At 41.4% G+C, this 17,385-nt stretch overlaps 1 protein-coding gene across 1 annotated transcript; it reads right to left on the bottom strand.

Moving 5' to 3' along the window:
* Nucleotides 1-11,100: 11,100 nt before the first annotated feature.
* Nucleotides 11,101-14,106, bottom strand: LOC119339237 (probable periplasmic serine endoprotease DegP-like). The gene is made up of 9 exons (XM_037611367.1): nucleotides 13,752-14,106; nucleotides 13,447-13,587; nucleotides 13,233-13,366; nucleotides 12,854-13,123; nucleotides 12,207-12,337; nucleotides 12,014-12,122; nucleotides 11,473-11,565; nucleotides 11,296-11,370; nucleotides 11,101-11,217 (listed from the first exon to the last, which is right to left on the bottom strand). Exons 1-9 carry the CDS (start codon nucleotides 14,104-14,106, stop codon nucleotides 11,101-11,103), a joined length of 1,425 nt encoding a protein of 474 aa, XP_037467264.1.
* Nucleotides 14,107-17,385: the final 3,279 nt, after the last annotated feature.

The following is a 17,385-nucleotide window of genomic DNA, read 5'->3' as shown; positions in this document are numbered from 1 at the left end:
AGAAGAAGAAAAATGATAGGACTTTGCATGCTTCTAGTGAACCTGTTGTAGACACACCTGAGAATCCTAATGATATTTCTATCTCTAATGCTGAAACACAATCTGGTGGTGAACATGAACCTAGTGATAATGTTCATAATGATGTTCATGTTGACGCTCAACCTAGCAATAATAATAATGTAGAAATTGAACTTGCTGTTAATATTGATAACCCACAATCAAAGAATCAATGTTATGATAAGAGAGACTTCATTGTTAGGAAACACGGTAAAGAAACAGAACCATGGGTTCAGAAACCCATGCATTTTCCTCCTAAACCATCCAAGAAAAAGGATGATGAGGATTTTGAGCGCTTTGCTGAAATGATTAGACCTATCTTTTTGCGTATGCGTTTGACTGATATGCTTAAGACGAATCCTTATGCTAAGTACATGAAAGATATTGTGACTAACAAAGGAAAGATACCGGAAGCTGAAATTTCCACCATGCTTGCTAATTATACGTTTAAGGGTGGAATACCTAAGAAACTAGGAGATCCAGGAGTACCAACTATACCATGCTCCATTAAAAGAAACTATGTTAAAACTGTTTTATGTGATCTTGGAGCCGGTATTAGTGTTATGCCTCTCTCTTTATATCGTAGACTTGAATTGAATAAATTGACACCTACTGAAATATCTTTGCAAATGGCCGATAAATCAATTGCTATACCTGTCGGTATTTGTGAGGATGTGCCTGTTGTGGTTGCTAACGTTACTATTTTAACAGACTTTGTTATTCTTGATATTCCCGAGGATGATAGTATGTCGATTATCCTTGGTAGACCCTTTTTGAATATTGTAGGGGTTGTTATTGATTGCAACAAAGGCAATATCACTTTTCATGTTAATGGTAATGAGCATACGGTACACTTTCCGAGGAAACAACCTCAAGTCCATAGTATAAATTCTATTGGAAAGATTCCAACTATTACTATTGGAGGTTTTGAATTTCCTCTCCCTACTGTCAAGAAGAAATATGATATTCTTATCGTTGGGGATGTACATATCCCTGTTGAGGTAACCTAGTGTTATTCAAAAATTATCCGGTTTCATGAAATTCGGAATGAGTTTGTTAACAAGACTTGATCAACCTTGTTAGTGGGTTCCTTTTGATGGGCATGAGATGGAAGAAGTTAGAAAGCACAACTCTCTATACCCTCCTTTTACTTTCTGTTATTTAGATTTAATAAAGCAAAAATAGTATTTTCTGTCTGTTTTCTGAATTATCCTTGCAAGAAAAAATACCCCGAAAATAAAAGTTCTCCAAATGCCCTAAAAATGAAATATGATTTTTTTTCTAGAATATTTAAGTTATATGGCACTAAGAACACCAGAGGGGGCAAGCACCTGGCCACGAGGGTCGAGGGCGCGCCCCTGACTCGTGGGCCCCTGGTAGCCCCCCTCAAATCATTCCTGCACCCACACACTCCTTCTTCCTCCAAAAAAATCACCAACCAGCTCAAGCACGAGTTCTAGCTCAACTTGCTGCCATTTTCGATCTCCTTGCTCAAAGCTCCATTCACAAAACTGCTTTGGGGGATTGTTCTTCGGTATGTGACTCCTCCAATGGTCCAATTAGTTTTTGTCTAATGCTTTATTCATTGCAAGTTTTTGCTGCTAAGGTGACCCTGTTCTTGAGCTTGCATGTCAAATTTATTTGGTCCCAAGTAGTTCTAATGCATGATGTAGTCTCTAGGCACTTGTAGGAGTAGTTGCTATCAGTTTTATTGAGTTTGTTACATTTTTATTTTGAGTCACTAAAAATTCCAGAAATTTTTCAGAAAAATGCATAGGAAAATATAGTAAGGTGGTTCTTCAAGGAAGCAAGGACCAAGGCTCGCGATACGTGAGCCAGACGATGAACCACCGAGGGAAGCTCAAGTGCGTCCTTATGAATGGCCTTCAGAAGATTTCATAGTCCGAGCAGGAATTAAGGAGGAATTTGACGCATGTGTGCATAGTGCCGACCTCGAGGGCTTCATGCTAGATGAGTGCCCTCGGTATTACCACTTAACTGACTCTTTTGTGAGAAGGTTCAAATTTACATCTTCACGCAATTCTCACACTGTCCTATTTGATCTTTATAATAAATCTTATACCATGGACTTAGAAGATTTTAATACTGCTTGTAAACTCCTGCAATGGGGTAGTGCTAGTGACCCTCGCAAATCTGAATTTAAAGATTTTCTTGCTAGTATCACTATGGGGGAATCCAGAGAAATAATACAAGCTACCATAGGGAGCATCCATTTTCCTGCTATACATTATTTCGCTCTCTTTATAGGTAGATGCATAAATGGCAAGGACGAGGCATGTCACATGTGTGTTCCGGATCTTAGTGTTCTTAAGAGTGTTGTGGTAGGAGAAAGATAATATAACTTGGGGGGCCATCATTGCGCGAAGGCTGCATCTTAATGGTACATGTGGACACTTGTTTGGTGGGATTTATGCAACTCGTGTAGCTAATTATCTTGGGATACCCATACATGAAAATGATAGAGAGTTGCTTCCTGCTTATTTAGATTATAATGCCATGGTTAGCCATCAGTTTCTTGAGAGGAATGAACAGTTCCTCCAGTATCGACTAATCTTTGACAGACAGCGTATTGTCCATATTGATCTTCCTTCTCCTACTTTCTTTGACTCTCAGGCAAAAGGGAGACACTTTATAACCAGGGAGGCGGCGAATGAATATGAGAGGAGGACGGAGGCAGCCCACCTCCAAGCTGCAGCTCATGAGGCAATAGAGGCTGCATCTCGATACAACCCCAGCTACAACTTTAATCCATGGGCATAGACCAACTTAGGCCAAAAGCCTAAGCTTGGGGGAGTATGTATTTCTCACCGACATTACATTCATGTTCACACACTCATTCTAGTTATAGGTGCTCATACTTTTTCATTGTACTATCCATGCTAGTTTATTTTGTTTTCTTGCTTTCTTCTTGTGTGTTTGAATAACCTTAAGAAAAACCAAAAAAATAGTTATAGCTTTTAGCTAGTTTACTTTCCATGCCTGTAGTAGTAATTAAAAGAACTCAAAAAGATTTCTCGTTCTTCTTTCGCTTGTTAGGAGCTTTCCCGTGTAAATAGTTTTATTTCTTTTCTTTTCTTTGGGGGTCGAGAGGAGAAGACCATGATGAAATTGTTGAGTGGCTCTTTTATGCATTATTGATTGATTTAACCAAGAGCCCATATTGCCTTGTCTTCTCCCTTGTATTGAATGCTTGCAGATTCCATCTTAGTCCAATGCAGTCACTATTATTATAATCCACATCGTTCGGTCGTGCAAGTGAAAGGCAATAATGACGATATATGATGGACTAATTGAGATAAGAGGAGCTGGTATGAACTCAACCTATCTTGTTTTTGTAAATATGATTAGTTCATCATTCCCGATTCAACTTATTATGAATAAACATGTTTGCAATGACAATTAGAGAGTATAGTTGCTTATGCCATGCTTAATTAGCTAGGAGTCTATAATGGTTTAACTTGCGTGCCAACATGCTACTAAAATAGTTGTGATGTGGTATGATAGGATGGTATCCTCCTCTGAATGATTCGAGTCGCTCGACTTGGCACATGTTCACGCATGTAGTTGAAACAAAATCAACATAGCCTCCATGATATTTAGGTTCATGGTGGATTATATCCTACTCATGCTTGCACTCAGTGTTGATTAATTTTAATGCATGTTCATGACTGTTGTCGCTCTCTAGTTGCTCGCTCCCCAGTCTTTTTCTAGCCTTCACTTGTACTAAGCGGGCATACTGCTTGTGCATCCAAAATCCATAAACCCCAAAGTTATTCCACATGAGTCCACCATACCTTCCTATATACGGTATCTACCCACCGTTCCAAGTAAATTTCTATGTGCCAAACTCCAAACCTTCAAATGAAATTATGTTTTGTATGCTCGAACAGCTCATGTATCAACTAGGGATGTTTGTATCTTCCATGCTAGGCGGGTTATTCTCAAGAAGAGTGGACTCCGCTCCTCACTCATGAGAAAATGGTTGGTCACCTAGATGCCCAGTCCCTTGCTCAAATCAAATCAAAATAATTGCAAACAAACTCCCCCAGGATTGTTGTTAGTTGGAGGCACCCGTTGTTTCGGGCAAGCCATGGATTGATGCTTGTTGGTGGAGGGGGAGTATAAACTTTACCATTCTGTTTGGGAACCACCTATAATTTGTGTAGAATGGAAGATATCGAGATCTCTTGGTTGTTATGTTGACAATGAAAGTATACCGCCCAAAATATTATTTATCTCTATTTCAAAATCGAGCTCTGGCACCTCTACATATCCCTACTTCCCTCTACGAAGGGCCTATCTATTTACTTTTATGTTGAGTCATCATCATCTTAGTAAAAAGCACCAGTTGGGGAGCATCGTTGTCATTTGCATGCATTACTGTTAATTTATATTGAGTATGACTGGATCTCTTTTACCATGAAGTACAATGTTTAGTCAGTCCTTGATCTTTAAAGGTGCTCTGCATTTATGTTTTGCGGTCTTAGAAAGGGCTAGCGATACCATCTTGTTATATCATATTATGATTATTTTGAGAAAGTGTTGTCATCCGAGTTTTATTATTATTGGTCGCTAGTTGATTATGCCATTGATATGAGTAAATATGAGACCTAAGTGTTATTGTGAATATGGTTAGTTCACAATATTTGCTGAAAACTTGAATGTTGGCTTTACATATTTACAACAACAAGAGCAAATAGAGTTTGTAAAAGTTTTTCTTTATCACTTTCAGTTTATCAACTGAATTGCTTGAGGGCAAGCAAAGGTTTAAGCTTGGGGGAGTTGATACATCTTTGTCGTATCTACTTTTCCAAACACTTTTGTCCTTGTTTAGGACTCTAACTTGCATGATTTGAATGGAACTAACCCGGACTGACGCTGTTTTCAGCAGAACTACCATGGTGTTATTATTGTGTAGAAATAAAAGTTCTCGGAATGACCTGAAACTCCACAGAACTTATTTTTGGAATTAATAAAAAATACTGGCGAAAAAATCAAGGCCAGGGGGCCCACACAGTGTCCACGAGGGTGGGCGGCGCGCCCCTGCCTCGTGGGCCCCCTGGAACTCCACCGACCTCAACTCCAACTCCATATATTCACGTTCGGGGATAAAAATACCAGAGAGAAGGGTTCATTGTGTTTTACGATACGGAGCCGCCGTCAAGCCCTAAACTCTCTCGGGAGGGCTGATCTGGAGTCCGTTCGGGGCTCTGGAGAGGGGAATCCGTCGCCGTCGTCATCATCAACCATCCTCCATCTCCAATTTCATGATGCTCACCGTCGTGCGTGAGTAATTCCATTGTAGGCTTGCTGGACGGTGATGGGTTGGATAAAATTTACCATGTAATCGAGTTAGTTTTGTTAGGGTTTGATCCCTAGTATCCATTATGTTCTGAGATTGATGTTGCTATGACTTTGCTATGCTTAATGCTTGTCACTAGGGCCCGAGTGTCATGATTTCAGATCTGAACCTATTATGTTGTCATGAATATATGTGAGTTCTTGATCCTATCTTGCAAGTCTATAGTCACCTATTATGTGTTATGATCCGTTAACCCTGAAGTGACAATAATCGGGATATTTACCGGTGATGACCGTAGTTTGAGGAGTTCATATATTCACTAAGTGTTAATGCTTTGGTCTAGTACTCTATTCAAAGGAGGCCTTAATATCCCTTAGTTTCCATAAGTACCCCGCTGCCACGGGAGGGTAGGTCAAAAGATGCCATGCAAGTTCTTTTCCATAAGCACGTATGACTATATTCGGAATACATGCCTACATTACATGGAGCTAGTTCTGTGTCACCCTATGTTATAACTATTGCATGAGGAATGGCATCCGACATAATTATCCATCACTGATCCAATTCCTACGAGCTTTTCACATATTGCTCTTTGCTTAGTTACTTTACCGTGTCGTGACCACTGTTACAATTACTACAAAACTACTACTGTTACTTTTGCTACTGTTACCGTTACTTTCATATTACTTTGCCACTAAATACTTTGCTACAGATATTAAGTTATCCAGGTGTGGTAGAATTGACAACTCAACTGCTAATACTTGAGAATATTCTTTGGCTCCCCTTGTGTCGAATCAATAAATTTGGGTTGAATACTCTATCCTTGAAAACTCTTGTGATCCCCTATACTTGTGGGTTATCACCCCATCATGCATGACCTCCCGCAAATATGAATGGAATGGAAAACGACGGTGAAAGGCAACAACATCTAACATGTGCACATAAGAACAACCGACGGCAAACATCCTGCCAGCAAAACGAAGAACCCAAAATAAGCAAACTCCACACACAAAAAACACCAACCAGCAAAATGTTAGATCCCATAAGAATGCAGGCAACAGACCCTTGCAGTATAACATGTACATGGACTCCAAACATACCCCACATATGCAGCGCATGTGGACCAAAACACAAATATATATAGGCCTAAGACACAGGCTTCAGATCCGGAAACATGTAGAAACCGTACTATCTACGGCCCCAAATAGCACATCCTATATACAGTAATAAATACGAGGAGTCCAAGCGAGAAGGAAGAGTCACCTGCAACTGAACGAGGTAGATCGCCTCGAGCAGCACAAGTAGACCAGAATCAGAACGGATGAACCAGCAAGCCCTAGATAGATCCCTGAAGAACAACAAAACCTTTGATGAGCACGCACACACCACAAAGGGAAAGACAAACAAGGGAGCAAGCAAGTCACCTCAGCCATCTCAGAAGCTCAACCGCTCTGCTTCTTTTCTGGTCGACCCGCAGGGCAGCCCAGACGCCATGACACCGTCCAAACCCTAGACAGATCCCTATAGATAGAACAAACCTTTATGAGCACACAGACATCACAAAGGGGAAGACAAACAAGGGAGCAGAAAAAATCACCTGGCGAGCCACCTCGGAAGCCCAAATGATAAGCTCCATCTCCGATCGACCGGCAAGGCAACCCCGATGGCACGGCACCGTCTGAACTGCAAATCAAGCAGAGAAACAAGAAAGAGAGTAACAAACAAGCAAATCACAAGAGATCCGCGAGAGGTAGAGGAGAACCACCCGAACAACGGTGTTGAATCGAGGAGGGCGAGTGTCGGCGGTGGCGGCGGCGAAAGGAGACGAGAGACAGAGAAGGGAATGAGGGGGAGAATGAGAAGGGAGCCAGCCGCCTCCCACCACATAGCCGAGCCGCGCCAACCACCGCCCACCATGCAAGTGGCCTGGACGCGGAAAGTCGAAAAAGCCCTCGGCAAGGGGCAATATTTCCGTGCGGTGGCACGGGATATTTACCTCCGGGCGCGCGCGGTACTGGGTATATAGGCGCACCCGCACACCCGCTCGCTGATGGTCGGGGCCCACCATCCGGAACCCCACAGGCCAGCGAGATCCGTCCAGGCAGACGGAGTAATCGACGGGCGGGTTTCCGGATGGTATGGATGCTACAGGGGGGATTCGATCAGACGGACGAGGTCTTCCGGCGGCTCGATCCGACGGCCGGAATCACATCAAGCAAACGAATCGGACGGCCAGGAAGCCCAAATCGCTGAGGCGCCAGGGGTTTCCATCGCTGTCTTGTTTCTGGATAGGCACCAAGCTCTTGGTGCTAGTCATCACTGAAATATGCGTAGATGTGCCATCTATGTAAACTACTCAATGCATGCATGTTACTACGCCATTCTAGAGGGTTGACATCTGCGCAATGCATGCATGTTACTCCTATGGCTATTCATAGTGGGCACTAACTTAGTCTCGTGTCATGCATTTTTTTTGCATGATAATACTGTCCCATTTATATCATAAGAATCAAAGTATAAACCATGTACATACCGATCTGGTAAAACTGAAAAGGCAGTTTAACGCTAGCCTTTACACACAAGAATACCAGCCAAGAAGTAAAAATACAAACAAGAAGACCGAAGAATCATTTGAGATTGACATCAAAACTCGTCACATCCAAGATGGCTCACCAATAAAGGCAAAGCCATTGCCGTTGAATGAATCAGATCAGAGCAACACCTCGGACACTCCAGATTTGGCACCCCTGCACGACTAAGACGTCGGAGGAGGAAACTATACGAGCCTTCCACGAACCACGAACCCAGCACACGATCCATGCCGCCGATGCAGACCACAATCTGCATCCACTCCTGGACTACCTCCCAAGCTCCGCGTCGGCGCTGGAGCAAACGCCGTCGCAACGGCGGAGCCCGAGGACACAGTTCCACCACAAGGATGCCGCTGTCGCACCATCATTTCTTGAATAGACTGGTTTCCAAATCCAGCCCCCATGCGGATTGCCTCGTCAGGAAGGATCTGGAGATTTTTCATTCGGTGCTGCCATCGTCATTGCCGTAGCCAAGACGATGAATAGCCCAAAACCTAAGCTACTTAATGCCTAAAACGATCCATGCACGTGGTTCCGCTGACCCCCACACCATTCTTCCCATATGTATGTTCCGTCACTTTTAGGGGTCAGTTTTGGAGATCCCCTCAGTTCAATATTATGGACAAGTGTCATGCATATGATACTACTTTGTGTTACTACCTTCGTAGTGCAAAGTATCATAGATGGTTGCATTTATTAGGTTATAGACTCATTTTTCTTGGGTTGCATTATGTTACGATAACATATTGTTAACATTTGCCACATGAGTAAACTTATATTAGGATGTGTTATGTTACTGCTTCCTCCTTTTCGTTTTACATGGTTTATCTCAATTTTTTTCGTTTTTCCGAGTTAAAGGGCTCATCTCCATCTCCTATTGACATTCCGAGGCGCATCGAATATTTGCATGCCATAATTAAAAAGGAACTCATCAATGCATGTAATGTTCCTACTCATCTAGCGAATATTCATGCATGCACTGCAATTAATTCAAATTAATGCATCAATTAATTTTAGTAGCTTTGTAAAGTACGATATACATTCCTTCACTCACCATCTGTCTTGGGTGATGAGATTTTTTATTTAAGCCTTGTAAACTGGAGGGAGTAGATAAGTTACTCCCACTATGACTAGCCTACTACGCATCTTGACCGAGCACAGCTCTTCCTTTGGACTCCTACTAATGCAGGGCAAAATGTCGTTTCAGTTCTTCCAACTAATTATGTTGTTCTGCTCAACCAAACTTTGTGTAGCAATGTTTATCAAAACAAGGTTGTAATTATGGAGATTGGCCGACACACTCGAGTAATCTAGTTTTCTTTTCACTGAGATCTAACCAAAATAGGAAGTCAACGTCTCTTGAAGTTGAAGGCAACATGTGACTTGAACACCACAGATCTTGACTTGCAACTTGATACAATATAGATATACCTATGCTATAGTTTAGTACGTACTCCCTCCAGTTCACTTCCTAACTAATAAAATATGAGTACTAACACACACACACACACACACACACACACACACACACACACACACACACACACACACACACCACACTCATTATATTATTGGATTTATATTGGATTTGAAAGATTTTTCCGATAGTATACTTTTTAGGCTGGTCATAGTGGGGAGTAACTTAGACTAGTAACATGCATATGTTACTAGTCTATGTTACTACCTCTATAGTGCATAGTATCATAGATTAGTATCATAGGTAGTCTCACTTATCGCCATGCATGACACATAGTATCATCACATTTATTATATTACGTTATCTACCTATGTTACTATAACCATCTCTCTCTTCTTTAATTGCCTGCCACATAAGCATGTTTACGAGTCCCAAGTGCATGATACTACTTATGTTACCCCCACTATGGCCAGCCTTAGGGAACATAACTCATATATTCCTGGTTAAATCAATGTTCAAAATTTGGCTCAAAATACGAGGGAGTCTGGTAAAGGATGCTCCTTACACGCTTCCGGGGTGAATCACATATTCAAAAGAATCTTTTAAAAACACGAAAAGTCTAAATAAGTTTACACATGCAAATGTTTATGTTATATGTGTACATCCTCGTAGAAGAAGATTCTTATTGTATTGCACTCCGGTAACAAAAAAGAAGTAATTTCCGTTCCCCAAAATAGCAATGCTTTTCATGAAAAGTTATAACATTTGTGGCTCAAATATTTCTTCTTCATGAAAATTTCCAATGTGTGTGGCTCAAATATATTTACATGACTAATATTGATGAAACATTTTTCACCTAAGAAATTGTAATTTTTCTTTTTCACCCATGAGGACGTAGTCTTGGGTGCATCTTCATTTTAGTTGATGCAATACCACTTTCTTGTGAACACGCCATTAACAAAAAAAGATTACTTGTCATGAGGCTGATTGCTCAGGGCGATGGCATTAGAGAGGGAGCTTCATAGAAATCAGTACACGCAGGAAGGAAAATCCCATTATGTTCAACAAAACCTAGACTTTGTCTCCTGTTGCGTATAAAAGCAATAGCAAATACATGAGTATGAGTAACAATAAAAGAACAACATGCTGCAATGGGGAAGAGGGCAAAAAACACATGGACATAAGTTCAAGTGTCGGAAAAGAACCAACATAGTCCCTCCGTTCTAGAATATAAGGTGCATCAGTTTTCACGCAAGTCAAATGATTGTATGTTTGACTAAGGTTATAGAAGAAAATATCAACATATTGAATACCTAATAGATAAAATATGAAAATATTTTTCATGTTGGATCAGATGACATAGATTTGGTATCGTAAATATTGATTTTTTTCTAGAAACTTGGTCAAACATGCACATGTTTGACTTTTTTAAAAACAAATACACCTTATATTTTGGAACGGAGGGAATATTTAAGAACAGAATGCATGAAGTGGGTTCGGACAAATTTCAGGCTCCACCAAAGAGGAAATAGTCAAGTGAACAGAAATGAAACTAAAAATGCAACAAATAATGTTAGCATAGCATCATCGTACCTTATTATAATTCCATAAAATGTTCTCTAGCATAAACATTGCGATTGTAGTTCGGCAATGGATCTAGCCATCTGAAGTCAAAGAAGGTACTATCAGAATAAAAAGTAATTCCAACAAAATTAACTCCACAATACAGAGAAAATGATACACCACCTATAGTAATTGAACTCGCTTAAAGCATCAGCATGCAACGTCTTCCTCGCTATGCTGCCATCCCCTTGATTTCTTAAAATGACCTAGTGAAAATGTCCAACATTCGATGGTTAGAACATATGGCAGCAATCCTAATTGCTAGAGTAATATAGAAAAAATACCTCAATAATCACGTTGCTTCTTAAAGTATCTGCCTCGAGTGTTTCCTCACACATATCCATCAACATTGCACCAAACTGTGCATGATGCGAAAAAAATGTTGTTAAAATTTCCATTTTATATGATAAAAACACATTACTATAAATAATAGAAAGGCAATTATCTTAAATGGAAATCACCTTTGGAGCACTACAGATAACTTCTCCAGCATATTCGACCAAAACATCACCAACACAAACCCCAGCTACATCGGCAGGTGATCCCTCGGCCACCTAATTACCAAATTATTAAGTCTGCCTTGTCAAAATATGAATATCACTACCATCACTCTTGAGATTTTAGAATCCACATAAAGAACATAAAAATTAGAATTGCACATATAGTCAAGTATTAGCATTTTGAGCAACCCTGCATTTAGAAAAAAAAACTAAATAACTAGCTTTGCATGAAAACGTTCAAAATGTATCCCCACCGAGTCCATTTACACCCTTATATTTGGGATGCTTTTGCCACTAAAAATTATGTTTTCCAGAAATTATCATATTCCACTAAAGTTGAGAAATCCAGAGAAGATGAGTACCAAAGAGTTTGTGTTCATAATAGTGAAAATGCCTACAAATGCTATCCGCACAAAACAAATATCATCCTAAAAAAATGCTTTGATCCTTCATGAACTAGTATGGTAATAAGTAACAAACGATAAAAAGAAGAGTTTCATACATCTGAAATATACAAACCCTTGCCAATATATGCACATTTCTCCAAAACACGAAGTGGCAACATATCAATAGGCTTGTACATGATTCCAAACCAAGGTCGAATTATTTTTCTACAAATCAAAACAAAGCATCATCATATGCAAGGGTGCTAAAAATAAGATATCTTGTAGTGTTGGTATAGAAATATGTTATACCCATATTTTCTCCAATGTTCCAAGCATCTTACAATAACTCCCGTTGAAAGAAAGGGCGTGTGGTTTTCTCCGTAGAAATTGATACCCACAACATCACCACTGTAATTTACAAGGGGACCACCAACACCCGCCTAGTAAAAAGGAGCAAATAATTATGAATAGGCTGACCAAATGGCATTCCAAGCACAAGAGAATAGCTATAGAAAATCGCACCAAATATCATGCGCAATAAACTGAAACACATTGTTCACAACAAACAACGATAGGATAAGAAAACAATTCAAGTGAAGTTTTCAATTGTACATCTTAACAGATATCCGCATCAAACATTTTCTTGTGGTATGTCTCAAAGAATTAGCACTATAACATATTTAGTTATAATGGTGTAAGTCATGTGTTCTTAGGCATCTGATTAGCTAAAGGTCATGTTTGGGCCCTTTCAAAAGAAGGATGTGCTGCTATTTTATCATCCTCTAGCACATTTTGACTTACTTCCACAACTTTTAGCATGAAAGTGGCACTACAGCATCGATATCAACTAAAGAAGATAGTTTAAGATAGTGTAGCTAGCACAGAGGGAAGTACCAACATGAGTTCGGCATTTCGTTTAGTGAATGCAGAGATAAAAGCGCTATAGTTGGGCTTACCATGGTCGTCTGGCAGCTTGATACTAGAAGCTCTGAGCAATCGAATGTACTTGCTTGTTTTCTGATTTTACCTTGTGCGCACATCACTCTACCATGATCATAGAAACGTCCAATCGCTAACACGGCTCCTCTTTTGATAACTTCACTAATCAGAACTGCCTCTGGAAGTTTCTGGTCAGATTTCACTTTAACAACTGCTATGTTATAGTGAAAATCTACCATGGATATGACGCCATCAGAGATATCCCCATTTGGTAAACACACCTTGATCTACAATAAGTTATCCGACAAAAAAATTAGGCAAGAAAAAAATACATATGTACTCCACCTTTTAATACTAAAGGTTGATTCACAAGGAACTACTACAGCATGCGCCCACCTTTACATCTGGGATCAAAATGTTATTCGTGTTAAGAGACCTTATTAGTGTTGCCGAAGTTAAGATTTTGTAGGTATCTGTACAAGCATCGGATGATATCACGAATCCTGAGCAAACTCTTATCCTCTTTTCATCTGAAAAGAAGCAGGTAGGAGTCAACATGATGCAGATCTTGCACTATTTGTAGAGAGTGGTAAAAGAAGGGGGGAAATACCTGAAAATGAAGAGAGACCAACAACAGACCGTGAAGCTAGCACAGCCACCTTCCGAGCTTTACAACTCCGGGAACTGCCGTCATCAATGTCGCAAAAATCGCTCTCCACCGTAAGTTTGGACAGCTCGGCGTCTCTTTGAACTATAACAAAATAGGGTTTCCCCGTTAGATTCCCATAAGGATATAGATAACTTATATGTATGTATGATTTATGTACAACATCTAATGTCCAAGAGAATTGATTTTTTTTGGTCAGAAAAGAGAGCCGAATATTAGTCAGAAGACGTGATTTCAGTAGTAAATACTTTGCAACTGCTCGTCCGCCTCATGATTGGCCATGATTTGCTTCAATCTGTCTACCATCTCCTGGGGCAGGGAGTAGGTGGACGACTCCTCGGATAGGGCAGCGCTGGGTGAGGACGGTGGAGACCGCGCCAGTGTAGCAGACGCGGCGCTTTCGTCGGTCATCTCGCCCTCCGCGTGAACCTTCTCAGCCAACGCATCTGAACTCATCGCGTTTGAGCTGGACGCTCCGCCGGCACGCGGATCGTCGTCGGTGCTCATCCTCTTCTTCCCCCGCGGATTCATCTCGTGGTCGACGAGGTGGCGCTTCCGTCGGCCCTCCATCTCCCCGTCCTGGGCACGGGGCTGGCGGTCCATGCGCCGGTGCTTTTGGCTTCCCGTCCGGAGGAAAAGGGCGTCGATCGCTTCACGACAAGAGCAGCACGCGTGGGAGGACGATGGGTGATGACGCCACGACGGCGAGTCCGAAGGGGGTTTCTGAAAAAAAGAAGAAAAAAAGAGTCCGGAGGGGGTTTAGGAGTCCTCCTAACGCACGCGCAGGGCGGCGGGGGAACGGCAAACGCAGCACGCTCTCTTTGGACCGGCCCATCTGGGGGCTGGGCGCCCTTGTTCTATTTTCTCGTTATTTTGCTTTCGTTATTCTTTTAACTTTTCTAACTTATGTTCAAATATTTCCCTAAAAAAACTAATGTTCAAATATTCGAAATATGTTCCGAATTTCAAAAAGGACTCAATTTTTTAGAAAAACATTTTTTAACAACAATTATGGATTTAAAAATCAGAAATTGTTACTATATTTCAGAAAATGTTCATGAATTACAAAAGCTCATGGATTTTTTATGAAATTCTCCGAATTGCAAAATATATTCCAAAGTTTATAACATGTCCATAAATTTGATTTTTTAACATATTTTTGAAAAAATGATATATTTTACAAATGTTCCTACTTACTAAAAAATATTTTTAATTTAAAAAATATTCATGAATTTAAATTATCTCACATTTCAAAGCACTGTCCAAACTTTTAAAAATCAATCACGAATTTGAAAAATGATCCAACTTAAAAATATTACCTAAATTAAAATAGAAAAAATAGAAAAAATAAAATGATAAAAAAAGAACCAGAACCTGCATAACCTGCAAAGAAAAGGCAAAAAAAAGAAGAGAAAGCGGGTGGAGGGAAGGCTCCAACACCGGAGAGGAAAATATGAAAACCTGCAGTTCCACCGGGTGCCCTCATGGGCCGGCCTAAGTCCGGAGCGCAAAACCCCTTTGTTCGTTTTTTCTTTTTCCTTTTTTTCAAATAATTTGGTATTTCAAAAAAATTCTAAATTCTGAAAAAGAAATCCACGAATTCCAAAAAAATAATGATTTGAAAAGTATTCGGGAAATGATAAATGCTCACGGATTCAGAAAATGTTCATGTGATCGAAAAATGTTCATGAATTTCCAGAAAATGTTCAAATATTTAATATTTTCTTGGCAGTTTCATAATTCTCTCCAAATTTTAATAATGTCCACAAAATTCAAAAAGTGTTCGCTGTTCTATTTGTTAAATAAAACTATATTCGTCAAAAAAGGTTCCTGAATTTAAAACATTGTTCCCAAATTTCAAAAAATGCTTGCCCCGGTTAAAAAAAAAATTCACGCGTTCCAAAAAATGTACACAATTTCAAGTATTCATGACTTAAAAATGTTCAGAAATTTGTGAAAAATATTGGTGAATTTAAAAAAGTTGATGATTTGAAAAGCAATGTTCAAGAATTTCATAAAATGTTTCCCTTTTTCTTGTAGATCTGTTTATTAAAAACATTTTATCTCTTATGCCATGTGTTCAAATCTCAAACTGTTTTCACTGTTGAATTCCTCGCCTGGAGATCTTCAAAACTAAATCCTATGTTGGTAGGTTTTGACTAACTTTTTTTTCACAAAAAACCAGACAAAAGAACCAAACCGGGAGCACTTTTTTTTCTTTTCTAAAGAGGCACGACTATGCTTCTCGCAGAAGCAAATCCGTGCCTCTACACGGAGTAAATCCGTGCTTCTCACGATAGGAAAAATATGTGTTTTTTTCGTTGCTGAGAGGCACGACCGTGCCTCTCGTGGAAGTAAATCCGTGCCTCCACGAAAAGTAAAATCCGTTCCTCTCGCGAAAGAAAAATATCGCACTTTTTTTGTTTCCGAGAGGCATGGCCATGCCTCTCGCCGAAGCAAACCTATGCCTCTTGCGGTAGCAAATCCGGAAGAAAAGTGTTGAGTCCAGGCGCATTATGGTACGATTGAGACTGAGTTGGGCAGGAGCAAGCAGTTGGATTGGCCTGGCTCTTCAAGACCAAAGATACTCGGCTTCCTCTCGTGGTAGGAAAAAAACGCAGTTTTTTTTTCATTTCCGAGAGGCACAGCCGTGCATCTCGCGAAAGCAAACCCGTGCCTTTTATGGAAACTATAAATATAATAATGCATTGTCCCCTCCGGCAGCCGTGCATCCTGTAAACGAGGCCTGGCTCGTAAAATTTCCACAGGCAGGCTGTAAACCGACCGTGTTTCCGATATATATGTGAGCACGGGGAATTTTAGGGTTTGTAGCATTCCCTACATCCCTCTGCGCCGCAAACTCCACTCCTGGCGAGATATCTTGTCCCCTTCGGCAGCAATTTTTGGCGCCTCTGGCCATCGGATCTTGGCAGTGATGGTGCCCGCGGGGTGGCCTCGGGTGCAGCGGGTTCGTCGGTCGCAAGCGTCGCAATGATGATGAGGTCGGCAGCTCCTCCCTCCGCTCTCCCATGACGGATGTGCAAACGAAGGCGGCGCGCATCCACGACGCGAAGTCTCGCAGCGCCTGGTCGCGGGCGTGGGCGAATTTCCGGTGCCTTGGGAGGATCTTCGACTTGGTCCTCTGGCAGCTCCTGGCGGCTGAGACCGCACGGTGGAGGCGAGGAAGGTGTAACGCCCCGGATTCGATGCGCCAGGTGTCTGCCAGTTATTCGCCGTCATTGCCATGTCATTTGCTTGCGTGTTGCATTTTGTCATGTCATCATGTGCATTGCATTGCATACATGTTCGTCTCATGCATCCGAGCATTTTCCCCGTGTCCGTTTTGCAATCTGACACTCCTATGTCCTCCGGCGTCCCCCTTCTTGTCTCTTGTTGTGAGCGGGTGTTAAACTTTCTCGGAATGTCCCGAGGTTTGCCAAGCGGCCTTGGTATACCACCGGTAGACCGCATGTTAAATTTCGTGCCATTTGGAGGTCGTTTGATACTCCAACGGTTAACCGAGTAACTGTAAAAGCCTCTTTTGTTTGCAGCCCAACACCCCTTCAAAATGGCCCAATAACCCATCCTAACCCCCTCCATGCTCTCGGTCGTTTGATGACGATCGTGTGGGCAAAACCGCTCCACATTTGGACTCTCCTAGCTCCCTCTATCTATAAATATGCCCTCCCCTTCCATTTTTCGCGGATGAAACCCTAGCAACTCCCCCTCCGCGCAGCCGGACATGTCCGCCGACGGCCGGACATGTCCAGCCGCCGTCCCGCGCCCAATCCAAAGCTGCCGCGTGGCCTCCCGCCGTCGTCCTCCTCCGCCCACCGCCGCCGGCCCGCCCGAGCTCGGGTCGGGCCCCCGAAGCCCGTCCGC

Source organism: Triticum dicoccoides, chromosome 7B (genome assembly GCF_002162155.2).
Source record: "Triticum dicoccoides isolate Atlit2015 ecotype Zavitan chromosome 7B, WEW_v2.0, whole genome shotgun sequence".
NCBI classification, from domain to species: Eukaryota; Viridiplantae; Streptophyta; class Magnoliopsida; order Poales; family Poaceae; genus Triticum; species Triticum dicoccoides.
Note: the sequence above shows the minus strand (reverse complement) of the source record. Positions and strands in the feature narration are given on the sequence as shown.

Excerpts from the sequence above, each read along its gene's own strand:
- LOC119339237 (XM_037611367.1), bottom strand. The coding sequence starts at position 14,106 with ATGGACCGCCAGCCCCGTGCCCAGGACGGGGAGATGGAGGGCCGACGG. Across the intron at positions 11,371-11,472 it reads TTATCTGTAGTGCTCCAAAG|TTTGGTGCAATGTTGATGGA; the intron begins GTGATTTCCATT and ends CATCATGCACAG. Across the intron at positions 11,218-11,295 it reads GAAGCAACGTGATTATTGAG|GTCATTTTAAGAAATCAAGG; the intron begins GTATTTTTTCTA and ends CATTTTCACTAG.